The sequence below is a fragment of the Macaca nemestrina genome, chromosome 1, assembly GCF_043159975.1.
Source record: "Macaca nemestrina isolate mMacNem1 chromosome 1, mMacNem.hap1, whole genome shotgun sequence".
NCBI lineage: Eukaryota > Metazoa > Chordata > Mammalia > Primates > Cercopithecidae > Macaca > Macaca nemestrina.
Window position 1 is genome coordinate 197,852,552 of NC_092125.1, and position 27,629 is coordinate 197,880,180.

The 27,629-nt window shown below is 41.4% G+C and overlaps 1 protein-coding gene and 1 long non-coding RNA gene across 15 annotated transcripts in view; one reads left to right on the forward strand and one right to left on the reverse strand.

Moving 5' to 3' along the window:
• The window catches only part of LOC105494707 (argonaute RISC catalytic component 3), a 143,998-nt gene that overhangs the window by 39,901 nt on the left and 76,468 nt on the right, over window positions 1–27,629 (reverse strand). For all 12 annotated transcript variants that reach the window (XM_011763419.3, XM_071096103.1, XM_071096101.1 and 9 more), the window contains 7 exons: window positions 26,530–26,617; window positions 26,261–26,408; window positions 25,715–25,834; window positions 21,137–21,259; window positions 20,841–20,974; window positions 7,916–8,100; window positions 1,551–1,710 (listed from right to left, as the gene is read on the reverse strand). In XM_011763419.3, coding sequence (XP_011761721.1) covers window positions 1,551–1,710; window positions 7,916–8,100; window positions 20,841–20,974; window positions 21,137–21,259; window positions 25,715–25,834; window positions 26,261–26,408; window positions 26,530–26,617 — 958 coding nt within the window. The remainder of the gene's footprint in view (window positions 1–1,550; window positions 1,711–7,915; window positions 8,101–20,840; window positions 20,975–21,136; window positions 21,260–25,714; window positions 25,835–26,260; window positions 26,409–26,529; window positions 26,618–27,629) is intronic.
• LOC105494706 (uncharacterized) lies at window positions 564–20,168 on the forward strand. 3 transcript variants are annotated; one of them, XR_011623180.1, is made up of 3 exons: window positions 564–794; window positions 11,814–11,952; window positions 15,354–20,168. It is a non-coding gene; the product is annotated as an uncharacterized lncRNA (long non-coding RNA). The 3 variants fall into 3 exon arrangements; XR_011623181.1 differs by having other exon boundaries at window positions 11,829–11,952; XR_011623182.1 differs by having other exon boundaries at window positions 564–683; window positions 11,829–11,952.

Consider the following 27,629-nt stretch of genomic DNA (forward strand, 5'->3'; position numbering starts at 1 on the left):
ACGCCCTGGCCGAAAGTATAAATTTGAGTAACATATATTCAATGGTCATAAAGTAGCTAGCATTTCCTTTTATTTTACTTTATGTTATTGTTGTTTTTTTGAGACAGGGTCTCACTGTGTTGCCCAGGCTGGAGTGCACACGGTTCACTGCAGCCTTGACTTCCCCGGGCTCAGGCAATCCTCCCACCACAGCCTCTGGAGTAGCTGGAACGACAGGCACGTGCCACCACACATGGCTAATCTTTCTATTTTTTGTAGAGATGAAGTTTCACCATGTTGGACTTGTTGATAAAATTATTTATTTATCTCATTTATGGATCTCATCTCATATTGAACAGGGGTAGAAAGTAGAGGTGGCATGGAAAAAGAGGAAAAAACATGGTCCAATCCTTATTCTAATGTTTATTTGTGGTGGGTAGTTAACTTTTTGGAGGCCTAATTGCTTCAACTATTAAAAGGGAACTTGTTCAATTCTCTGAAAAGTGGCCTCTTCCTCAGAGACTTGCACAATAAGCTACCTTCTGTTTCTAGGTCGTGGTGTCTCACACTTCCTAAGAGTTCTAGCTCGAAGAAGGGTGATCGAACAGTAATATGCTTTCTCACTGACTACAGCAGGAGGGCTGATATGGCTTACTTAATTGACTAATCTGGGCCCCCAGGTCCTTCTGTCCTTCACATTCCAGGTAAGTGAGCAGCCTCATGAAACCAGATTGAAGATGATTACCAAATAAAGTGAAAATTCTTCAAGCTGGGCTCTCCAGTGAGAAATCAATCTCTGGATACTTTCTGGCTAGGTAAGAGGTACTTTGCATACTAAATGAAAATTGCTGGGGCTCGAGCCTGCTCCCACCCTGTGGAGTGTACTTTCATTTTCAATAAATCTCTGCTTTTGTTGCTTCATTCTTTTTTTTTTTTTTTTTTTTTTTTTTTTTTGAGACGGAGTCTCGCTCTGCTGCCCAGGCTGGAGTGCAGTGGCCGGATCTCAGCTCACTGCATTGTTGCTTCATTCTTTGCTTAAAAAATAAAACAAAGGGCCGGGCGCGGTGGCTCACGCCTGTAATCCCAGCACTTTGGGAGGCCGAGGTGGGCGGATCACGAGGTCAGGAGATCGAGACCATCCTGGCTAACATGGTGAAACCCCGTCTCTACTAAAAATGCAAAAAATTAGCCAGGCGTGGTGGCAGGTGCCTGTAGTCCCAGCTACTTGGGAGGCTGAGGCAGGAGAATGGTGGGAACCCGGGAGGTGGAGCTTGCAGTGAGCTGAGATCGCGCCACTGCACTCCAGCCTGGGCGACTGAGCAAGACTCTGTCTCAAAAAAATAAATAAATAAAAAATAAAACAAAATTGTGGGGGGCATTTTCACAAGAGAATCTCTGACCCTTGCCAATCCAGATTATTTTAATTTTTTACCAAAATGCCTATGAATCTCCCACGGTAGGAATTATTAAGGGGGTCTCTTACACAGCTCTTATAGTAGTTAGATATGGTCATATGTAGACAAATGAAGATATAAAAAATAATATTTTCATAAGTGATTAGCATATCTTACCTTTGATGAGGTACAAGAATATTATTGATTCCTCCGAGTTTAACATTTATCTTTAGGCACAAGTTTGAGAGAGTTTGAGGAGATGTTTTTATTACATTCTTGACTTGAACACATTGTGTGGCCATACCCAAAAGTGTGTCTCCTACACGTTTCACTTCCGCTACGGAACAGATGCAAAACCTCTAGTCAGAAAAAAAGACCTGAAAACAATTTTACATACTGAAAATAAAGCTACTATGTTTCCCCCTTAAAATACATCATTGTATTACAGGATACCAAAAATTATGCCAATACAGTACTAAGGTGATGCTGTTAAAATTGAAATTATACTGCTTTAAAGATTAGCTTAAGTATTTAGTGACAATTTTTCTAGTTGTTTTCTTCTTTGTATAAAAGGTATATTTTTATCATAGTATAACCGCAATAACTGAAAAGCATAAAATGAAACATGTACATATTCCCTTGTTATCATTTTATAGTACTCTCTTCCAATAATTTTCTCATTTATATCATTTTAATGTACTTGTAATCACAGAACACTTACAGCTTTCAATCCTATTCTCTCATCTTCAATTTAAAAATTCAGAGGTATTATAGCACAAAGAATAAAAGTCCCCTGTTCCTTTCCCCTCTCTGCCATTATAACCATCATAAATATTTCGGTGTGTGTAACCTTTTTTTTCTCTTTTTTTTGGAGAGGATCTCATCACTCTGTCACCCAGGCTGGAGTGCAGTGGCACGATCACGGATCACTGCAGTCTCAATCACTTGCGCTAAAGCGATCCTCTTGCCTCAGCCTCTCGAGTGGCTGGAACTACAGGCATGCACCACACCAAGCCTTTTTTTTTTTAAGTAGAGATGAGGTCTCACCATGTTGCCCAGGCTGGTCTCAAACTTCTGAGCTCAAGTGATCCTCCTGCCCCAGCCTCCCAAAGTGTTGGGATTACAGGCAAGAGCCACTGCACCCAGCCATAACTTTTTTCTTTTGAGATGGAGTCTCATTCTGTCACCCAGGCTAGAGTGCAGTGGCGTGATCTCAGCTCACTGCAACCTCTGCCTCCCAGGTTCAAGCAATTCTCCTGCCTCAGCCTCCCGAGTAGCTGGGATTACCGGTGTGTGCCACCTCGCCCAGCTAATTTCTGTATTTTTATTTATTTTTTTATTTTTTTTGAGACTGAGTTTCGCTCTTGCTGCCCAGGCCTGGAGTGCAATGGCGCAATCTTGGCTCACTGCAACCTTCACCTTCTGGGTTCAAGCGATTCTCCTGCCTCAGCCTCCTGAAGTAGCTGGGATCACAGGCATCTGCCACCATGCCCTAATTTTTTTTTTTTTGTATTTTTAGTAGAGATGGGGTTTTACCACATTGGCCAGGCTGGTCTTGAACTCCTGACCTCAGGTGATCCATCCGCCTCAGCCTCCCAAAGTGCTTAGACTACAGGCATGAGCCACTATGCCCAGACAATTTCTGTATTTTTAGTAGAGATGGGGTCTTGCCATGTTGGCCAGGCTGGTCTTGAACTCCTGACTTCAAGTGATCCACTCGCCTTGGCCTCCCAAAGTGCTGGGATTACAGGTGTGAGCCACCGCACCCAGCATAACTTTTTATATATAAAAAACAGAAAAATGGGTGCAATGTCTCACACCTGTAATCCCAGCACTTTGGTAGGCTGAGGCGGGAGGATTGCTTGAGCCCAGGAGTTAGAGACCAGCTTAGGCAACAAATCAAGACCCCATCCCTACCAAATTTTTTAAAAAAATTAGCCAGGCATGATGGTATATGTTTTTAGTCCCAGCTACTCAGGAGGCTGAGGCAGGAGGATTGCATGGGCCCAGGAGATGGAGGCTGCAGCGAACTATGATCATATCATTGCACTCCGGACTGGGTGACAGAGTGAGACCTTGCCTTAAAAAAAAGGGCAAATGACAATACACATTTCTCTAAACAGAAAAATGACCCATAAGCGCATGAAAAGATGTCCAACATCTCTACAATCATTTAGGAAAATGCAAAATCAAAAACATGAGATACCACTTCACACTCATTAGGATGGCTACTATGAAAAAGCCAGAAAATAACAAACATTGGGGTGAGGATGTGGAGAAACTGGAACTCCTGTGCACTGTTGGTGGGCATGTAAAATGGTGCAGCCACTGTGGAAAACACTGCAGAGGTTCCTCAGAAATTAAAAATAGAATTACCATATGATTGGCCGGGCGCGGTGGCTCAAGCCTGTGATCCCAGCACTTTGGGAGGCCGAGGCGGGCGGATCACAAGGTCAGGAGATCGAGACCACAGTGAAACTCCGTCTCTACTAAAAAATACAAAAAATTAGCCGGGCGCGGTGGCGGGCGCCTGTAGTCCTAGCTACTCAGGAGGCTGAGGCAGGAGAATGGTGTGAACCCAGGAGGTGGAGCTTGCAGTGAGCCGAGATCGCGCCACTGCACTCCAGCCTGGGCAACAGCGTGAGACTCCGTCTCAAAAAAAAAAAAAAAAAAAAAAAAAGAATTACCATATGATGCAGCAATGCCCCTTATTAGGTGTATACCCAAAATAGCTGAAAACAGTGTTGTGAAGAGATATTTGTACACCTATGTTCACAGCAGCATTACACAATCGCTAAAGTGTAGAAGCAACCCAAGTGTCCATCAATAGATGAATAAACAAAATGTGGTGTATATATATATATATATACACACACACACACACACACACACACACACACACACACACAATGGAATATTATTCAACCTGAAAAAGGAAGAACATTCTGACATATAGTACAACATGGATGAACCTTGAGGATATTATGCCAAAGGCCAAATATTATAGGATTCATGTACACAAGGAAACTAGAATAGTCAAATTCATAGAAGCGGAAAGTAGAACAGTGCTTTCTAGGGGTTACATGAGGTTTAATGGATATTAAAGTTATTGTTTAATGGATAAAGAGTTTCAGTTTGGGATGATGAAAAAAAAGTTCTGGAAATGGATGCTGATGATGGCTGTACAACATGTGAATATTCTCAATGTCAGAATGTAAGAATTCCAGAATGACTTAGCACTTGAAATTATGTGAGTGAATGATTTGCAAGTAAATATTAAATCATTATGTGACTCAAAAAAAAAAATGAAGGAGAAATAGAGAGTTTCTCAAACAAATAAAAACAAGGAATTTCTTGCTGGTAGAAATGCTTAGCAAGAAATATTAAAATAATTTTCCAGAGAGAAGGAAAATGATACAGATCAGAAATCATAAATGAAGGAAAAGCAGGGTACAGTGTGGGTCATGCCTGGAGTCCCAGCTACTGAGGAGGTTGAGGTGGGAAGAGTACTTGAGCCCAGGAGTTTGGGGCTGCAGTGCGCTGTGGTCATGCCTGACAATAGCCACTGAACTCCAGCATGGGCAACATAGCAAGACCTGTCTCTAAAAAACAAAACAAAACAAAAGTAAGAAGGAAGTTTAAAGGTCAGCAAATAAATACAGGTAAAATAAAATCTTGTATTTTCATATTCTTAATTGAGCTAATAGATGATTATTTGTTCAAAATAGTAATAGCAACAGTGTATTGGGTAGTTATAGCTAATAGATAAGTGAAATAAATGACAGAAATATAAGGTACAGAAGGGAAAAATTGTGAGCATTCTGTTACAAGGTATCTCTACACTATCTAGGAAGTGGTATAATGTTACTCAAAAGTAGACTTAGATTAATTGTAAATATATATTAAAAAGTCTAGGGAAAACAACACAAAACATTTTAAAGGAAGTCTAATTGATAAGCTAAAAGAGAACGAAAAGTAGAATTATACAAAATGCTCAATTAAAACCAGGAGGGGCCAGGAGCAGTGGCGCATGCCTGTAATCCCAGCATTGGGAGGCTGAGGCGTGAGGATCACTTGAGGGCAGTTTGAGACCAGCCCAGGCATGTTTACAGTTTTGATGAAAAGGGTAATATCAATTTATACTACCATCAGCCATGTATTAATATACTGCATACTCACAAGCGCTAGGTATTATAATATTTAAATATATTTGCTAATTTAGTAGCACATTTTTCCCTTTATTGATTGGTACTTTTTTTTTTTTTTTTTTGAGAAAGCATCTTGCTCTTGCCCAGGCTGGAGTGCAGTGGCATGATTTTGGTTCACTGCAACCTCCACCTACTGGGCTCAAGCAATCTTCCTATCTCAGCCTCCCAAATGGCTAGGACCACAGATGTGTACTACCATGCCTGGCTAATTTTTCTATTTTTTTGCAGATATGAGGTTTTGCCATGTTGCCCAGGCTAGTCTCGAATTCCTGAACTCAAGCAATCTGCCTACCTCGGCTTCTCAAAATGCTGGGATTACAGGCACAAGCCACCGCATCTAGTCTGAATTTTTCTTTAACTACTAATAAAAACAAATATTTTCTCATATATTTACTTGCTTTGTTTTTACTAAAAAATTTCAGTTTACATTCTTTTCTCATTAATCTAAAAAAAGAAGGTTTTTATTTAACTAATAATAAACTACTTGTTTATTTGCTACAAATTTTTTTCTATTTGCTACAAATATTTTCCACACTCTGTTGGTTTTCTTTCCATTTTAGTACATCTGTGACACGTAGGAAATTTAGGCTCACGCCTGTAATCCTAGCACTGTGGGAGGCCAAGGTGGGCAGATCACCTGAGGTCAGGAGTTTGAGACCACCCTGGCCAACATGGTGAAACCCTGTTTCTACTAAAAATATAAAAATCAACCAGGCATGGTGGCACAGGATGCCTATAGACCCAGCTACTAGGGAGGCTGAGGCAGGAGAACAGCTTGAACCCAGGAGGTGGAGGTTGCAGTGAGCCGCGATCATGCCACTGCACTCCAGCCTGGGCAACAGAGCGAGACCCTGTCTCAAAAAATAAAAATAAAAATAAAATAAATAAATAAATAAAAAAGGCCAGGTGTGGTGGCTCATGCCTGTAATCCCAGCACTTTGGGAGGCTGAGGTGGGAGGATCATGAGGTCAGGAGATTGAGACTATCCTGGCTAACATGGTGAAACCCTGTCTTTACTAAAAAATACAAAAAAATTAGCCAGGCATGGTGGCAGGTTCCTGTAGTCCCAGCTACTCGGGAGGCTGAGGCAGGAAAATGGCATGAACCCAGGAGGCGGAGCTTGCTGTGAGTTGAGATTGCACCACTGCACTCCAACCTGGGTGACAGAGCGAGACTCTGTCTCAAAAAAAAAAAAAAAAGAAAGAAAAAAATTTTAGTGTTTACTCAATCAAATCTGACAATTTTCTTTTTCGATTTCTTCTATTATTTCTAAACTTACATGATTTTACCCCATTCAGTGGTTTGAAAATTATATTTTCTTTGTATTTTTCTATGATTCAATGATTTATATTTAGCTTATTAATCTCACAAAATTTCGTTTTTAATAATAAAAGTTAACATTTACTGTTTACATGACAGGTGCTATTCTAGGCCCTTTGTATACCTAGACTCAGTTAATCCTTACAACTACCCTATATATGGATTAGGTATTATTAGTATCCCACAGTATGTGTGCTATATATAAAGGAAGTATAACTGATACACTAAAAGAGGAAAGAAAATAGAATCATATAAAATGCCCAATTAAAACCAGAAAGAGGCTGGGCACAGTGGCTCACATCTGTAATTCCTGCATTTCGCGAGGCCAAGGTTTAAGGATTGCTTGAGCCCAGGAGTTTGAGAACAATCCGAGAAACATAGTGAGATCCTGTCTCTACAAAAAAATTAAAAATTAGCCCAGTGTGGTGGCACATGCCTGTAGTTCCAGCTACTTGGGAGGACGAGGCAGGAGGATTGCTTGAGCCCAAGAGGTCAAGGCTGCAGTAAGCCATGATCGCACCACTGCACTCTAGCCTGAAAGACTGAGTGAGATCCTATCCCATACATACATACCACATACACACATAAATAGTATCCCAGGTCCAGAGATGAGGAAACTAAGGGCTAGTGTGATTAAGTAATTCAGCCAAATTACACAGGTAATAGAACCAGCAGTACCTGAATATTGAGAAACACAGTTTAATTTGATAGCCTGTGCTTTTAACCACTATATTATACTGATACTCAAATTATCTCAATGCCATTTTTACTCAATAATTCTTCCTTTAGCCATTGTTATGTGATGCCTCTTTTTACTATTGAAACTCTTTTTACAGTGTCTCATCTTGGACTATTTAGTTTTCTATATTAATTTGTCTTCAAGTAATAATACATGGTTTAAAATACTGTACCATAAAATAATTTTAATATTTGAAGGTTTTAGGATATGTTTTAGCATAATCCTAAAAGGATATCAAGTACTTGAGGAAAAATGCAGTCTTAAGATATCCTTACCATACACTGGTGTCTTCCCTGGCAGGATGACGATAATAAGCTGTAGGCCAGAATATGTGTTCTTGAGATGCCGGAACATGGGCTCTACGCTGTCTGCCCCCTGTGCATATTTGCAGAAGCATGGCTGGCCCTGGATGGGCATCCCTGCATCCTTAGAAATCTTACGCAGCTGGTCTGTGAAACCCCTAGAAGGAGAAACCACTAAATATAAAACCTTTGTCTAGTCATGAATTCCTACAAAGTAGTAATGGGAAGTTTGGGAAGGGAATGGAAGGATGAAGCAAAGATTTGTGTGCTCCATATATGAGAGGTCACCAGACTACTGACGTCAAAGGCAATGGTCGGTCAGTAATCCATTTTGCAAACTAAGAACATTCTATACAGTTACATGGCATCCTGTAGTTTACAAGGAGCATTACTAATAGTATACGCTGGTTAAGAGCTCAGCTCTAGAGTTAGTATGGAGAGTTCCATTCCCAGTTCTGCTACGTACTAGCTATAAAATTTTAGGCACTTACTTCAGTTTTCCTCATCTGTAAAAGGATTACTTCAATTACAGGGTTGGTGTGAAGATTAAATGAGATCATACATGTAAAGCACTTAGCACACCACCCAAGACCATGGTAAAAGCTTGATACATTTTTGGTATTGTATATTTTCTAATTTGATCTCACAAGATTCATAAGAAAGAGGCAGGGCAAGTATTATTCCTGTTTTACAGGTCAGAAAACAGTTTCATAGATATGACATATTTGGCCAAAGCTCAAATGATTATGGTAGAGCCAGAATTTCTATAGTATTACCTATCTCACACTAGGATAGCAGAAAAGATTATGCCCTCAGAGGACATTTTTAAAAATATAAAAACAAAATTTAAAAACAGATGAGGCCAGGTGCGGTGCCTCACACCTATAGTCCCAGCAATTTGGGAGGCCGAGGCAGGAGGATGACTTGAGGTCAGGAGTTTGAGACCAGCTTGGCCAACATGGTGAAAACCCATGTCTACTAAAAATACAAAACTAGTCTGGTGGTGTAGCAGGCACCTGTAGTCCCAGCTACTTGGGAGGCTGAGGCAGGACAATCACTTGAATCTGGGAAGTGGAGGTTGCAGTTAGCCAAGATTGTGCCACTGCATTCCAGCCTAGGTGACAGAGCAAGACTCTGTCTCGAAACAAACAGATGAGGCAGGCAGCATTTTAATGTACTTTCATTTACACTGAAAACCCCCCAAAACCAATTCTTTTTTTTTTTTTTTGAGATGGGGTCTCACTGTGTTGCCCAGGCTGGAGTGCAGTGATACAATCACAACTCACTGCAGCCTCAACTTCCCAGGCTCAAAAGATCCTCCCACCTGAGCTTCCCAAGTAGCTGGGATTATAGGCATGTGCCACCACGCCTGGCTAATTTTTGTATTTTTAGTAGAGATGGGGTTTCACCATGTTGGTCAGGCTGGTCTTGAACTCCTGACCTCAGGCAATCCACCCATCTTGGCCCCCCAAAGTGCTGGGGATTACAGGGATGAGCCCCTGCTCCTGGCCACCAATTTGATATTTATAGAAAATTTTGAATTCAGTATAAATAAGCAATAATGAGCAACAATTGCTTCACTTGTTTTTAAAACAACTGAGGTCCTAAGTCAAGAATCTGAGTGATCTTTGCTCAAAACACTGATTCCTTCAGGACAGAGATGGAGTTTGTAGAAATTCCCTTCTCTTATTCCTTATTGGTGCTTAATTAAAGAAGTACGAAATTGAGTATTTTCACTCAGCCTGAACAAGAGCCACAAACCCATGATTCTGAGACATCTATTCAAGCTGTGAATAACAAATATAAAGTGAAAAAAAAAAAGTTCAAGTTTGAAAAACAATGGAAATTTTTTTTTTTTTTTTTTTTTTTGCCTTTCAAGGTCAAATAATCATAGCATTGTAATAAGCCATCTTGTGACATTTCACTTGAAAGCAGGGGGATAAAAACTCTGGAGGAAAAAAATATATTACGTGATCATTAAAGCATCCATTTAGAGATTTGGGATTAATAAAAAGGGATGAACAGAATTAAATAGAAAAAAATTTTATTTCTCACATTCTAATTTCTTCTTGCCATGAAGAAGGCAAGGCAAATTCTGAAATGGCCTGAGGTAAACTGGTCTCTGTATCACTCAAGAATGTTTCGTTATTGGCATACTTTATATAAGTAGAGGTTTAAATTAGACAAGGATCATTTCTTCAAGAAAATTAGATTCCAGAGGTGATACATTTATAAAATCATTATAATACAATTGTATTTTGCACAAAAACTGACAAACGGAGAGGATACTGACGGGTAGAGAGAGAAAGGAGGCATTCTCAGTAAAGGGCTGCATGAGTGGAAACAGGAAAAAAAGGCCAGGGAGATAGAAGGAATATAGTGCTTCAGTTTCTTTGTCCAGAATATGTGAAAATGGAGTAACGATAAAGGACTTAGGAGACTGGTGAAAGATATTAAATGTCATACTGATTTTACGCTTGAACCCAGGAGGTGGAGGTTGCAGTGAGCTGAGATCATGCCACTGCACTCCAGCCTGGGTGAGAGAGTGAGACTCTTGTCTCAATAAAGTAAATAAATAAATGTCATACTGATTTTGAATGTTACTCTTAGTCAAAGAGAAGCCTAAATGTTTCAGAGTAGGTTTAGTCACAAGTGGAGTTGGTGTTCTTTCATGACAGCCAAATTTCTCAAACAAGGGTGACAGCAGAAGCCCTGAGACTGTGTGAGAATCCCAAAGGAGAGGAGATAGCTAATGAAAAGGAAAAGAAGTCAGAAAATGTAAACTAAAGAACCAGAAGGTAAGAGAGGAGGATGTCAAGAAGGTTGGCAGGGTGCGGTGGCTCACGCCTGTAATCCCAGCACTTTGGGAGGCCAAGGCAGGAGGACTGCTTGAGTCCAGGAGTTCGAGAACAGTCTAGGCAACATAGTGAGATCCTATGTATACAAAAAAACAAAATCAGCTGGGCATGGTGGCGTATGCCTGTCGTCCCAGATGCTTAGGAAGCTCAGGTGGGAGGATCGTTTGAGCCTGGGAAGTTAAGGCTGCAGTGAGTTGTGACTGTATCACTGCACTCCAGCCTGGGCAACAGAGTGAGACCCCATCTCAAAAAAAAAAAGGGGGGGGTGGGGTCAAATTTTGAGAAAAATAATGGCTAAGAAGAGACCATTGGAACTGATAAGCATAAAGATACAGGAAATCTTCCAGGAACCAGTTTTAGCAGAGCACTGATTCAAGGGAGGAGCGAGAATGGAGGTCTGGAAGCCTAAGAGATTAAGTTAGGTAATATGAAAATTGCTGATTAAAAAAAATTGAACAGAAGATTTTTGAGCACTTTGAAGCTGAAGGACAGAATCTGAAGAAGACAGAAAAAGTGGTGGAGATGAAAGCCACATCTTGGAAAGTAAGGAAACAGAAACAAGGAGTTTAACCACTCCTTCAAGATCCTCAACAGAAAAATAAGGATCTTAGTTAATCCTCACCTGGTAGGTAGTGTCACATTAAATTTTACCTAAAGCTGTCTCGTTACATTTTTAAAGTTTGGCCTAAAGATTTCTCTGTACATAGTGAATGGTCATCTGCATGTGTAAACAAGCTGTAACCTATTCTTGCACCAATTGCTGAGTTTTAGCCAATCAAAGGCAACCAACTGTTCAAATCATGTTCAAATAAGGCAAATATCAAGATGTAAGCAATCCAGCTGTTTCTGTACCTCACTTTCATTTTCTGTACATCACTTTCCTTTTTCTGTCCATAAGTCTCCAACCATATGGTGGTGCCAGAGTCTCTTTGAACCTATTCTGGTTCTAAGGGCTGCCTGATTTGTGAATCATTGTTTCCTCAATTAAACTCTGTTAAATTTAATTTGTCTAGTTTTTCTTTTAACAGATGGTATCAGAAGTGGGATCCGAAGTAGAGTTTCTAGCAATCCCCAGAAGCACTGAGTGATAATGCATGGTACCAGTCAGACTCACCGTGTCTATTCCTCTCTTGCAGCAACTGGGGATTGTGGGTAAGCACTCAGATTCTGAAGCTCCATCGATTTGTGTTTTGAGCTATCTGAATTTGTTTGAGCAAATTTTAAAATCTGAAATGGGTTCAGAAGTCATCACAGAAACTGGACCAGGTCCAGAATCAGACTGGATCTGATAATTAACTGACTTGGATTCAGTGAGAGGCCTTGGATGTTTAACTGAGTCAGGCAGAAACTGGCAGTTAATGGCAAATAAGAAGGTGTGAACTTTGGCTTTTGTAAATTCACAGAGATTTTTGTGCCCTATGTCTATGACTTTTGTTTCTTTCTTTCTCTCTCTCTTTTTTTTTTTTTTGAGATGGAGCCTTGCTGTTGTCGCCTGGGATGGAGTGCAATGGAGCGATCTCGGCTCACTACAACCTCCACCTCCTGGGATCCAGCAATTCTCCTGCCTCTGACTCCCAAGGAGCTGAGATTACAGGCACCCGCCACCATGCCCAGCTAATTTTTGTATTTTTGGTAGAGATGGGGTTTCACCATGTTGGCCAGGCTGGTCTCGAACTCCTGACCTCAGGTGATCCACCCACCAAGATTCAAGGCAAAAAATGGGATCCTTAATTTTGGAAGAACTGAGTATTCTACCTTACAGCTATGCCTAGGCAACAGTCAAGAGAGATAATAAACAGGCTATTTTACACATAAAATTACATGAGAAACAGTGTCAAATAAGAAGTGATGTTTAAACTTCGAGTTATATTTTTATAAATATTAATATATATTCCAAAATTGTATACGATTATGAAAATTCTCATATATCTCAGTATATGTTATCAGACATAATTATGGTTATGTTAAATTATTATAGGCTACATAAACAACCAAATTTCCTTGTCAATTGTGTCTTTATGACCATTTAAAGTCATTTCCACAGTTAATTGCTTAATTCTAACGCAGTTTCCTTTTTTTTTTTTTTTGAGACGGAGTCTCACTCTGTCGCCCAGGCTGGAGTGCAGTGGCCGGATCTCAGCTCACTGCAAGCTCCGCCTCCCGGGTTCACACCATTCTCCTGCCTCAGCCTCCCGAGTAGCTGGGACTACAGGTGCCCGCTACCTCGCCCGGCTAGTTTTTTGTATCTTTAGTAGAGACGGGGTTTCACTGTGTTAGCCAGGATGGTCTCGATCTCCTGACCTCATGATCCACCCGTCTCGGCCTCCCAAAGTGCTAGGACTACAGGCTTGAGCCACCGCGCCCGGCCTCTAACGCAGTTTCTAATATTAGGCTGTTGCAAAAGTAATTGCGGTTTCTGCTATTCAAAGTAACGGCGGCTGGGCGCAGTGGCTCACACTTGTAATCCTAGCATTTTGGGAGGCCGAGGTGGGCAGACCGTAAGGTCAGGAGTTTGAGACCAGCCTGGCCAACATGATGAAACCCTGGCTCGACCAAAACTACAAAAAATTAGCCAGGCATGGTGGCTTACACCTGTAATACCAGCTACTCGAGAGGCTGAGGCAGGAGAATTGCTCGACCCTGGGAGGCAGAGGTTGTAGTGAGCCGAGTTTGCGCCACTGCATTCCAGCCTGGGCGACAGAATGAGACTCCATCTCAAAATAAATAAATAAATAAATAAATGAATAAATAAATAAAATAATGGCAGGCTGGGTGCAGTGGTCCACTCCTGTAATCCCAGCACTTTGGGAGGCCAACATTGGTAGATCATTTGAGGTCAGGAGTTTGAGACTAGCCTGGCCAAGAAGATGAAACTCCATCTCTACTAAAAATACAAAAAAATTAGCCAGGCATGGTGGTGTGCGCCTGTAGTCTCAGCTACTCAGGAGTGTGAGGCAGGAGAATCGTTTGAACCAGGGAGGAGGAGGTTGCAGTGAGCTGAGATCGTGCCACTGCAATCTAGCCTGAGTGACAGAGTGAGACTCTGTCTCAATAAATAAATAAATAAATAAATAAATGTATGGCAGTTATTAAAAATAACTTCACAAGCAAGTAAAATCCTATTTTGTCTTCAAGGAGGTTCATGGAAAAGATGAAATGGACCTTGATAAGCACTCTTGAAGATAGGCTTCTGGTAACTTTAGGATCATATCATTTGAACTAAGAATTACCAGAACCATATTGAAGAGACTGAGTGATACATAAAGCTGCTAACCCAAGCAGCACAAGAATTAAATGAATACCAAGAAAATACTTGGCTAGATTTTCATGCTAACTCAGTCAGTACTGAAACTGTTAAGATACATAATTTGAATGAACTCCGTGGTTCAGGTCAAATTACCTATGATAACCCACCTAATAAACAGTGCTGTGCACCTCCATTGGAGAAAGAAAATTGCTATGTAAGAGGATACAATTCCAGTGTTAAGCAATACAATTCCAGTGTTAAGCATGGACTCATGAAGAGACTGGATGGCTGCCTGCTCCTTCGTGAGTCCTTAAAACTTCCATTACTAGAAGCTGTATTCCATGATTCATCAAGGAAGAGATAAAATGTATATATTGGCTGGGCATGGTGGCTCACACTTGTTAATTCCAGCACTTTGGGAGGCCAAGGTGGGCTGATCACCTGAGGTCAGGAGTTTTAGACCACCTGGGCCCACACGGTGAAAGCCTGTCTCTACTTAAAAAATACAAAAAATTAGCTGGGCGTGGTGGCAGGTGCCTGTAATCCCAGCTACTTGGGAGGCTGAGGCACAAGAATTGCTTGAACCCGGGAGGCGGAGGTTGCAGTGAGCCGAGATCGCGCCACTGCACTCTAGCCTGGGTGAGAGAGTGAGACTATGTCTCAAAACAAACAAACAAACAAACAAACAAAACCATACACACACACACACACACACACATACACACACACACACACACATTGGTGTTGTGACTGTTCCAAATTGCTAAAATGGTTTATGACCAATGTATAGTTTGTTGAACCCATAATCTTGAGAAGACTACCTAAACTTCAGGTACCTTTCTGATACATCTGAACATTTTACAGAGGGATTTCATTCAATTGTGATTTTCAGTGCATATTTTCTGGTTGTACAGAAGCTTTCTCATACAAGTGGGCTGATGCTATAACAGTAGCTAAAAGGTTATTAGGAAATGTGTTTCTCTCACAGGACATTGCTGAAGAAATCTCCAGTGATAGAGGTACTTGCCTCACTGGACTAGCTATAAAACAGTTAAATAAGGTATTACTTAATACAAGAGCATTAGGCAAAACTAACTGAATAATCTGGATTGCCTTGGTCAAAGATGTTTCAGATTGATGACGATCAGATCCACTTCCAGTGAAAAACAAAAGTTGACCCCTTATGAAATAGTCACTGGAAGGCTTATGCTCCTAATAATAGAACCTCCTGTATCTTCTGCTTCTAAACTTTAACATGACTAAATGCTGCAAGGCTTTAATGCATTATGCCAAAATGTACTTTCAGCAGGTAAAGAAAGCTTTTCACGGACCACTGACTGAAGACAAGCAAACCCTTCATGATCTAGAATTGAGAGGCTGGATCTTTTGGAAACACATCAGAGAAAGACTCCCCTTGTCACCCACACTGCAGCAAAACTTCAGGACCTTGAAGCTTGGGTTTGTAATCTCACAGCTTAGAAAGGCCCACCCAGACTCTTGGAACCATACACCCATGAGGGAGAACTTAAGGTAAAGCTAACGAGGGAAGTTTCTCCCGAGAAGCAGATGGCCTCCTAGATGTGGACAGATTTCCCAAGATCGTGCATCAAGACTTCTCTGCTATCATGAGGCTTTTAGTTCTCAATTTTTTCCAAGTTCATGCCTGTTATGAACAACTGAACTGAAAAAGGGGTCTCTTGTATATACTCATAGGGTATACTTTTATTTGTGAAGGATAAAAAAACCTCATACTGGCTGGGTGCGGTGGCTCACGCCTGTAATCCCAGCACTTTGGGAAGCCAAGGCGGGTGGATCATGAGGTCAGGAGATCGAGCCCATCCTGGCCAAGGTGAAACCCTGTCTCTACTAAAATACAAAAAATTAGCCAGGCATGGTGGCACATGCCTGTAGTCCCAGCTACTCGAGAGGCTGAGGCAGGGGAATCACTTGAACCCGGGAGGTGGAGGATGCAGTGAGCCGAGATCATAGCCTGGCAACAGAGCAAGACTCAGTCTCAAAAAAAACCCTCACCCACAGAGAACTTTACGCCTTGATAGAAGGAAGATGAAGGGCCAATGTGGGTGAGAAATTTTAATGGTACCTTTGTTGCTTCATAATCAGTCAGAAACAGAGCACTGGCCAACTCCTCTTAAGCTACATCATAGTTTAAAGAGAAAATTGTCAGTCATGTGTGGTGGCTCATGCCTGTAATCTCAGCAGTTTGGGACGCCAAGGCAGGCAGATCACGAGGTCAGGAGATGGAGACCATCCTGGCTAACGTTAGTGGTGAAACCCCACTCTACTAAAAATACGAAAATTTAGCCGGGTGTGGTGGTACATGCCTATGCTACTTGGGAGGCTGAGGCAGGAGAATCGAGTGATCCCGGGAAGCAGAGATTGCAGTGAGCCGAGATCAAGCCACTGCACTCCAGCCTGGGTGACCGAGCGAGACTCCATCTCCAAAAAAAAAAAAAAAAAAAAAAAAGAAAAAAGAAAAAAAAAAAACAGAGAACATTGTCAATACAGGTTAAAGAGAATATTGCCAGGAGGCCTTCTCTCTTCTGGATGGGCATATTTGTTCATTTATTTTTCTATGGTGTGTCTTTTTCTTTTTGGAGACAGGGTCTGGCTCTGCTGCCCAGGCTGGGATGCAGTGGCATGATCTCGGCTCACTGCAACCTCTGCCTCCTGGGCTCAAGCAATCCTCCCACTTCAGCCTCCTGAATAGCTGGGACCACAGGCGTGCACCACTGCGCTCAGATGAGTTTTGAATTTTCAGTAGAGACAGGGTTTTGTCATGTTACCTAGGCTGGTCTTGAACTCCTGAGCTCAAGCAATCTGCCTACCTCAGTCTCCCAAAGTGATTACAGATTACAGGTGTCAGCTGCCGTGCCTGGCCTATGGTTTGGAGTTAACGAGGCAATGATTAGAAATTTATCCCTCTAAATTTTCCAGCCTATTAGAAATTTATAGGCTCTTTAGCAGATTCTACTACAAAGACTATGGTTACACAAAAGACTTTAAATTCTCTTGCTAAAGTTGTGCTAGATAATAGAACTGCTCTAGATTAGTTACTGGCTAAACAGAAATATCTGTGCAGTTGCTGATACTTCTTATTGAACATGGAGGAATACATTGGCTATTACAGAGATTCAGTTGTAGAGGATTAACAAATAGGCTGCTTGGTTGAAACAAGCAGACTCTTATTCTAGCTTATTCTTTGATCTATTTGATTTTAGGTGGCTTGGTTCATGGGGACCTTGGCTAAGGAGCATACTCCAAACTCTTGGGGTTATTCTCCTGATAGTCATAAGAGTAGTCTCCCTGGGATACTATACTCTCCCAAAAGTTTTAAGTGTTTGCATATGGCCATCTGCAGAATGTCAAATGGTCTCTCTTGAATTGGAACAAAAACTCAAAGAAATGCGTGAGCATGAGGACGCCATACTTATGAATGACGTACTGAGACCAGAAACCCAAAATCTCAGTAACTGAGAGTGGTGCTAAGGTCCTAAGTTTTGGTCACACTCTTACCTAAGTGAGGACCTAACCAAAAGGGAGGAATTTTTTTTTTTTTTTTTGAGACGGAGTCTCGCTCTGTCGCCGGGGCTGGAGCGCAGTGGCCGGGTCTCAGCTCACTGCAAGCTCTGCCTCCCGGGTTTACGCTATTCTCCTGCCTCAGCCTCCTGTGTAGCTGGGACTACAGGCGCCCGCCACCTCGCCCGGCTAGTTTTTTGTATTTTTTTAGTAGAGACGGGGTTTCACCATGTTCGCCAGGATGGTCTCGATCTCCTGACCTCGTGATCCGCCCGTCTCGGCCTCCCAAAGTGCTGGGATTACAGGCTTGAGCCACCGCGCCTGGCCAGGGAGGAATTTTTAAACAAAATTATAGGAGGTCATTGTTTTGGACTAAGCTTATGCACAAGGCTCCAACAGACCACACCAAACCAAAATGGAGTCACTCATGCTAAATGTGAGACAATTACACTGAAACACTGAAGAAAGAAATAGATCCTAAAATAGACCAGGTTTTGTTTTTCTCCTGAAAACAGGAAATTTCAGCACAAGGAGGTCCCCTCTACTCTTACCCTTAGGAAAAAGTAACTTGAAGTCCTTGTTCCCATTTTACAAAACCCATTGTTCTGCTATTTCCCAGTGGGATTTGAGACCAAATAAGTAAATTTATGATGGTGACAGAGTGACATGAATGCCAATTCATTAAAAACACACACACACACACACACACACAAATTTGGGGGGTAGATCAAAGGGGATAACTGTTAAGTTTTGCTTAAAGCTACCTCCTTACATCTTTTAAGTTCAGCCTAGAGGTTTCTCTGAACATAGTAAACTGTAACCTAGGCCAGGCGCAGTGGCTCACACCTGTAATCCCAGCACTTTGGGAGGCCGAGGCAGGCAGATCACCTCAGGTCAGGAGTTTGAGACCAGCCTGGCCAACACAGTGAAACTCCATCTCTACTAAAAATACAAAAATTAGCTGGGCGTAGTAGTGCGGGCCTGTAGTCCCAGCTACTCCAGAGGCTGAGGCAGGAAAATCGCTTGAACCTGAGAGGTGGGGGTTGCAGTGAGCTGAGATCATGCCACTGCACTCCAGCCTAGGTGACAGAGCAAGACTCTGTCTCAAAACAAAAACAAAAAACTGTAACCTAACTGGATGGGTAAATAGGATATAAGCTACTTGTGTAGCAAACAATGAGTTTCAGCCAATCAATTACAGCTAACTGTTCAAACCATCTTCAAATAAGGCAAATGCCAAGCTGTAACCAATCCATCTGTTTCTGTACTTCATTTCCATATTCTGTATGCCACTTTCCTTTTTCTGTCCATAAATCTTCTTCAGCCATGCGGCTGCTGGAAGTCTCTCTGAACCTATTCTTGTTCCAGGAGCTGCCTGATTAGAAAAACATTCTTTGTTCAATTATAAACTCTGTTAAATTTAATTCGTCTGAAGTTTTTATTTTAACAGAAGATATGATTAGCTCTATTTTACAAAGGTGAACATTGAACAATAATGAGATTAATAAATTATCCACAGTAATAAATCCAGGTAGTGGCAAATCTGGGAAGTATACCTAAACTGTCATTGAAAGACAATGATGTTGCTACTAGCCTACAAAAAGCAGTTGTGATATTGTGAAATATACATTTGTTGGCCATTCCCATTTCCTAGCAGACAACTCCTAAAATCCTTAGAAACTCCTCAGTGTTATCTTTTTGTATGATACTGATTGACTAATGGCTGGTAGCCTTATAGGTAGCTTTAGGATGGGGTCTGGTCACCAGAAAGGCAAGGCAGGATTAGAGGGTTGGGACTTTCAGCCCCACACCCCCAACCTCCAAGGAGGTAAAAGGGGACAAGAGTTAAGTTGGTAACTAATGGCTAACAGTTTAATCATTGAGGCCTATGTAATGAAGCATTCATAAAAACCCAAAAGGACGGGGTTTGGAGAGCTTCTGGCCAGCTGAATGCACAAAGGTTCCTGGAGGGTGGTGTGCCCAGGGATGGCATGGAAGCTCCACTCTCCCTCCCCATACCTCGCCCTATGCATATCTTTACAGCATCCTTTGTAATATCTTTTATAATAAAACAGTAAACATAAGTGTTTCCTTAGTTCTGTGAGCTGCTCTATCAGATGAATCTACCTTGAAGAGGGGGTCATGGGAACTCATGACCAGAAGCCTGGACTTGCTACTGGCATCTGAAGCAGAGTGCAGCCTTGTGGGACTGAACCTTGAATCTGTGGAATCTGATGCTATCTCCAGGAAGACAGTGTAATGACTGAATTGGAGGACACCCAGCTGGTATCCACTGCAGAACTGATTGTTTGCTTGGTGTGTGGGGAAACCCTCCCCACATTTAGTCACAAGAGTCTTCTGTGTTGATTGTTGTGGCGTGACAGCGGAGATAAAACATGGTTTGAGCTTGCGTTTTGTCCATTCACAGTAGTCTATAAGGATGTCTAGTAGAATGAATCAAAGAATTTACTATGACCAACGAATTTTTCACCCAACTATTGAGAAGAAACTTTTTTTTTTTTTTTTTTTTTTTAAAGACGAGGTCTTGCTCTGTTGCCCAGGCTGGAGTGCAGTGGCACAATCTCGGCTCACGGCAAGCTCCACCTCCGGGGTTCACGCCATTCTCCTACCTCAGCCTCCCGAGTAGCTGGGACTACAGGTGCCCGCCACCACGCCCAGCTAATTTTTTGTATTTTTAGTAGAGATGGGCTTTCACCGTGTTAGCCAGAATGGTCTCAATCTCCTGACCTTGTGATCCACCTGCCTTGGCCTCCCAAAGTGCTGGGATTATAGGCGTGAGCCACCACGCCTGGCCAAGAAGAAACATTTTTAAAGGTTCAGTGACTAGGCTGGGCGCAGTAGCTCACGCCTGTAATCCCAGCACCTTGGGAAGCCAAGGCAGGCAGATCACCTGAGGTCAGGAGTTTGAGACCAGCCTGGCTAACAAGGTGAACCCCCATCTCTACTAAAAATACAAAATTAGCTGGGCATGGTGGCACACACCTGTAATCCCAGCTACTCGGGAGGCTGAGGCAGGAGAATCGCTTGAGCCTGGGAGGTAGAGGTTGCAGTGAGCTGGGGTCGTGCCACTGCACTTCAGCCTGGGCAACAGAGTGAGACTTCGTCTCAAAAAAAAAAAAAAGTTTCAGTGATTACATATACTTCATATTAAGGCAAAATTTGTTAGAACATTAGATGAGTAATTTAAAGTCTAAACACAAAAAAGTCCCAAAGCCAAGGTAATGACATGCCTTACTTCAATATTTCTTCTCTGCACTGCCTCTGTGTGGCAAAACAAGCGATAGCCCACATTTTGATTTCAACTCCTGTGTGGAATTGCTTCCCTCGCATATCCCATACTCCGTGGCTTGGTGTTGCTACTGTCCGATTCTATGTGAGGAGAAAAAAATAACACGGTGAAAAAGAACAAAAATTTTCAATAAACAGAAAGTAAAAATTTCAAATCGCTGAACCGAAATATTTCTGATATGCCTTTCTCTCCATACTTACAGACTGTATGTGTATGATTAAAACATTAACAAGAGGCTTTACCCGTCCTCCATACTGGAGCATAGGTGCTGGCAGTACGCGTCCAGTTACATGAGCCATTTCATCCCGAACTTTAAATTGAAACTCCTGAACAAATGGATCCGTTTCATAATTTGCACTTCTTACCTAACAATAGAAAAAGTTTGTAGTTACTCTCAAAATTCCTCCAAATCCCCTTTACTGCATTAGAACCCTCTTTTTTTTCTTCACTGTGTAAATAATATGTTTTCCAACAGGTCTAACCAATGGTGCTCTAACTACAGAATAGCAAATCTTAACCTGGGGACCATGGGTCATGAATAGACTGTAGAAATTCTGTGACCTCCTGGTAACTTATACAAAATTTAAATGTATGCATTAGGTTGAATAATATATTTTGGCCTGGCATGGTAGTTCATGCCTGTGATCTCAGCATTTTTGGAGGCCAAGTTGGAGGACTGCTCGAGCCCAGAAGCTTGAAATCAGCCTGGGCAACATAGTGAGACCCTGTCTCTACAAAAAATTAAAAAATTAGGCTGGGCCTGGTGGCTCACATCTGTAATCCCAGCACTTTGGGAGGCTGAGGTGGGAGAATTGCTTGAGCTCAGGAGCTCAAGACCAACCTGGGCAACAAAGTAAGACCTCATCTCTACAAAAAATTAAAAAGAATTAGCCAAATGGGGTGCCACGTGCCTGTGGTCCCAGCTATTTGGGAGGCTGAGGTGAGAGAATTGCTTGAGCTTGGGAGCTCAAGGTTGCAGTGGGCTGTGATTGCACCACAGTACTCCAGCCTGGGGGTCAGAGCAAGAATCCGTCTCAAAAGAAAAACAAAAAATCCATGAAAATGATAATAAAACTTTTTTTTTTTTTAAAGAGATGGAGTCTTGCTATATTATTCAGGCTGGCCTCGAACTCCTGGGCTCAAGCCATCTTCCTCTCTCAGCCTCCTAGATAGCTGGGAACTAGGCATGCACCACTATGTACTACCCAGCTGAAAACAGTAAGTTTGTATGATTGAACCTAATATGCTTTTGGATGGAGAAAGAAATATCTCACCTAAAAAGAGGTTAAGAACCTTTGACTATAGGAGATCTGGATACATTCTATTAAAATTTATTTTGTGTAGAGTTTGATAGGAAGTATTAAAAATCTTAAGGCTTTTTAAAATTATTTGATTTATAATTTATATATAATTACTTGACTATTTTCAGTGCCATAATACACAATTTATTTAATGGAATACACTTAAGACAGATAAGAAAGCCAGTAGGAGTCACAGGTTATAATTGTTATATATTCCCATACATATAACCAAAGAGAAGGAACTTAATGTAATTCAGTGTTGGATCTCACTGAAATTCATGCTTAAAGCATGCTACACAGAATCTCTCCACAATAAACAGGAAAAATCATTTTCTTTTCTTTTTTTTTTTTTTGAGACGGAGTCTCGCTCTGTCACCCAGGCTGGAGTGCAGTGGCTGGATCTCAGCTCACTGCAAGCTCCGCCTCCCGGGTTTACGCCATTCTCCTGCCTCAGCCTCCCGAGTAGCTGGGACTACAGACGCTCGCCACCTTTTTTTGTAGAGACGGGGTTTCACTGTGTTAGCCAGGATGGGCTCAATCTCCTGACCTCGTGATCCGCCTGTCTCGGCCTCCCAAAGTGCTGGGATTACAGGCTTGAGCCACCGCGCCTGGCTCATTTTTTCTTTTCTTTTTTTTTTTTGAGACAGGGTCTGGCTCTGTCACCTAGTGGCACAATCACAGCTCACTGCAACTTCAGCCTCCTGGGGTCCAAGCGATCCTCCCAGCTCAATCTCCTGAGTAGCTGGGAAGCTGGGACTATAGGTGCATGTCACACACCTGGATAATTAAATTTTTTTTTAGAGATAGGGTCTCACTATGTTGCCCAGGCTGGTCTTGAACTCCTGGGCTCAACTGATAGTCCTGCCTCGGCCTCCCAAAGTGATGGGTTATAGATGTAAGCCCCATTTTCTAAATTAGGTACCAATGGGGCATCTCTTTCAAGCTTATTTGCCATTCATTTCTGTACTTCAGTGTATCCTGTAATGAGGTTACGGTGAATAACAAGGACTATACAATAACAATTAATATACTGTGACTTGTTGCATGATGTACTTGGTGCTAAATGCTTAATGATACATTTTCACAAGTATTTTATAGCTATGAAAGCAGTCTTTTATAACCTGTATCTTTCCAGATACTATAAATATAATAATAAACATAATAATATGATAACAGTAACAGTAAGTAAATGGAGAAGCTAGACTTCGAACCCAGGGTTGTTAGACTCCAAAGTCGGTTTTATTTTTTTAAACTACCATATGATACTTTCTGAACAGCTGAGCTGTAATAAATGAGTTAGAACAGTGAGTTATTGAGACTTTTATAGAGAAAGTAAGAGGTCTTAGTTTCCAGAAGATTTTGGGAAAGCTTTTAAAATCTTATAGAATCAGAGAAAAATCCAGGATGAAAACCAGCCTAGCCGGGCACGGTGGCTCATGCCTGTAATCCCAGCACTTTGGGAGGCCGAGGCGGGCGGATCACAAGGTCAGGAGATCGAGACCACGGTGAAACCCCGTCTCTACTAAAAATACAAAAAATTAGCCGGGCGCGGTGGCGGGCGCCTGTAGTCCCAGCTACTCAGGAGGCTGAGGCAGGAGAATGGCGTGAACCCGGGAGGCGGAGCTTGCAGTGAGCCGAGATCGCGCCACTGCACTCCAGCCTGGGCGACAGAGCGAGACTCCGTCTCAAAAAAAAAAAAAAAAAAAAGAAAACCAGCCTATATTTTCCTAATTAAATATCATGTAATAACTTTCTTTGACTCTTTACAGAAGAGTCAATAAGGAAAAAAAGGTATTTTTTTCTGTAGTTGGCTTACCAAATAGAAGAACCAGTTTTTAGCCAAAGATGAAATTACTAAGGTTAAAAAATAAATTAAAAAAGCCAGTTTTGCATCCCTATTTTCAATAATCTTTAAAATTGCTTTTGGAAGTATTATTAAGTTGTTTTGGGAAATATTCGTATTTCCAGATTTTTTTCTCTTTGGGCAGTTAAAATGGTGTTCGAGAAAACAGCCAGATAAGATTCAGATGCTCTTTTATCTTGAGTTTTGTCTTATTCTATGAGTTTTAAAAAGTGATATTGGTAATGCCTTCCTTCCCTTCATTTAGAACAATGAGACAGCACAGAGACCTTACGTGGTTAAAACTATCTTTTATTTTTTTTCTTTTTTCTTTCTTTCTCTTTCTTTCTTTTTTGAGATGGAGTTTCACTCTTGTTGCCCAGGCTGGAGTGCAGTGGTGCAATCCTGGCTCACCGCAACCTCTGCCTCCCGGGTTCAAGCGATTCTCCTGCCTCAGCCTCCTGAGTAGCTGGGATTACAGGCATGCGCCACCACGTCTGGCTAATTTTGTATTTTTGTAGACACAGGGTTTCTCCATGTTGGTCAGGCTGGTCTTGAACTCCTAACCTCAGGTGATCCGCTCCCCCCTCGGCCTCCCAAAGTGCTGGGATTACAGGCCCTGAGCCACTGCGCCTGACCTTTTTCTTTTCTTTTCTTTTCTTTTTTTTTGAGACAGAGTCTTACTTCATTGTCCAGGCTGGAGTGCAGTGGTGTGATCGGCTCACTGCAGCCTCTGCCTCTCAGGTTCAAGTGATTCTCGTGCCTCAGCCACCTGACTAGCTGGGATTACAGATGCATGCCACCATGCCCCAATAATTTTTGTGTTTTTAGTAGAGATGGCATTTCACCATGTTTCCCAGGCTGGTCCCAAATTCCTGGCCTCAAGTGATCCACCTGCCTTGGCCTCCCAAACTGCTGGGATTACAGATGTGAGCCACTGAGCCCAGCCATTTCTTTATTCAGACTGTATAGCTGCCACTCTGATACTGGAGACTAAGCAATCTTAGACTGAGTGTTAAGAATTTTAGTATTGGCTGGGCACGGTGGCTCACGCCTGTAATTCCAGCACCTTGGGAGGCCGAGGCGGGCAGATCATGAGGTCAGGAGATCAACACCATCCTGGCTAACACGGTAAAACCCCATCTCTACTAAAAATACAAAAAAATTAGCCTGGCGTGGGGGCGTGCGCCTGTTGTCCCAGCTGCTGGCGAGGCTGAGGCAGGAGAATGGTGTGAACCCGGGCGGCAGAGCTTGCAGTGAGCCGAGATCACACCACTGCACTACAGCCTGGGTGACAGAGCAAGACTTTGTCCCTGAAGAAAAAAAAAACAAAAAACCAAAAACAGAATTTTAGTATTGCTAGTCATAATTGACTTTTCCTCCTATTTCCCACCTCTTTCAGGTGGAGGTTCCAGTTTACTAAATTGAAACATTTCTTCTGAGAGGATCTGTTCCCTGGATCTACTTAAAAAGCTCAGTGTTCAATGAGAAGGACCTAACCCTTCTCATATAGCCCACCAAGGCTTGTATCGAGAACATTAGATTACTTCCATGATCCCTTTTAATTCTGACAGTCCGTGAAATGGTAATAAGGTATGGGTTGATAAGGACATGGTTCTCTAGTATTATAGTTTGCCCTAATATGTTTTAAATTCTCATTTCTAAGGTTAAGTACTAACCAATCTGCTAATTTCCTCTTGTCTATCTGGTGCAGATCTTGCTGTTGCCTTGATCATAGTAGAAGTCTGATTGTCTGTTAGCTTCTTGATACATCGTTGCCCTGCCACAATATTACAGACCTACAAATGGAAAAAAGTTTTGTACTAGATGTATATATCTTTTTTTTTTAGCTTTTACTTAGTGTCAATTAAATGTAAATTAAAAATTTAAAATCAACTTCATTAAACCACTTATTTTCAATATGTTAAGTAAAAAAGTAGTAAACAAGACGGCTCTACAGTATGATTATAATTAAGTAAAATGTACACCAGATGAAGACTGAAAGAAGTATAGTATATCAAAATGTTAACAGTGGTTACACTAGACTTGTAGGACTATGGATGAACTTGTTTCGTGTTATTTCATTACAGAAAATTTAGAATAAATTAAAACTTAAAAACAGTTCATATTCCAAAACAAATGTTCTGTATAAGGTAAGTTATCGGCCATAAAAGACCCCAAAAGAATGATGAACAGGGTATGAATTAGCAGTGGGAAGGCATTACTTCTAGCGGCAGGTAGGTGTGTTTCTGCTCCTGCCCGACTTGCAGGCAGGGAAGGTGCGGGTACTTCAGCTGAAGAGTATACTTTTCTCTGAAATACTGCGCTACTGTTCTCTCCACAGTTTGGCCATTTTCTAACTGTAAAGGAAAGCTGACAAAAAAAAAAAGTACACATGAACAATTATTTCCCAGTAAGAGTCAGAAAAACTCCCAACCCCACTAACTAGGGCAAGCTGCCTCACACCATCGCTGCTCTGACAAACTTTTCTTACGTTTGATGACTGGCAGGCCTCCTTGTTACATTACAAACACGGTATTTCCGTCTCATTGTTCCACAATGAGTCACTTCAACTTTCAAACCTGTTCCCAACAAGAAAAATGGAGGTTACAGAACTGTCACATGTAAAATATTTATACTTATAAAGCCTGTTCATACTATAAAAACTCAATTCTGAACAGACAAAAAATTCTGTGATACAGGCAATACGATATAAACACCATATTTCACATATAACATTGCTAATAATGGTCACAATCATGACAGACCTAATGTCAAAATTTTTCCTTACCCCATCAAGCCTATACATTAAAAAATAAAATCGTAAAATTTGCAAAGCCCATAGATCAAGGGCCAAAATCTTCCATTAATAAAAAACACTGTTTACACTAAATTCAGGTATTTATGCTGGGAGAGGGAAGGTGGAATGAAAGAGGAATTCCAATAATTCTCAAGGTATTCCATAATTTCAAATTATGTGATATTTACCTAGCCCAGTCATCACATACTGATTGAAGATCAGAATTTCATAAAGCTCAAGAAAGAAGCCCTTTAAAGATTTATAAAGCAGGAGAAAAAAATACCAGGCATTTTTAACAGAAGCGACAATTTTATAGAAGTATAATATAGTGACACAGCTCTTTTCCAATACTATTAAAAATCAAATGCAACCAAAATAATTCCTAAAGTAGGCGATCCCTATCCTCTTACGGAGTCAAGACCCCTTTGAGAATGTGACGTAAGCAATAAACTCTCAGCAAAATGCATATATACATTATTTAGCACGTGATTTTAGGAGTTATTGGATCCCTGCAGTCCATCTGTGGACTCTAGGAGTTCAAGGATCCCAGGCCTGCTCCAGCATGTGAAGAAATGGGCTTTAAGCCATTGACTGAAGTTCTTCGAGATGAATTTTCTGAAGCAGTGCTGTCAAAGAGAATTTTCTTGAGATGATGGAATGTTCTACATCTATGCTAATATGATAATCACTAATAACATGTTACTAAGCATAGGAAATGTAGCTGGTATACCTAAGAAACTGAAAATCTAATTTTATTTTTTTATATATAGATTTTTTTTTTTTTTTTGAGTTTT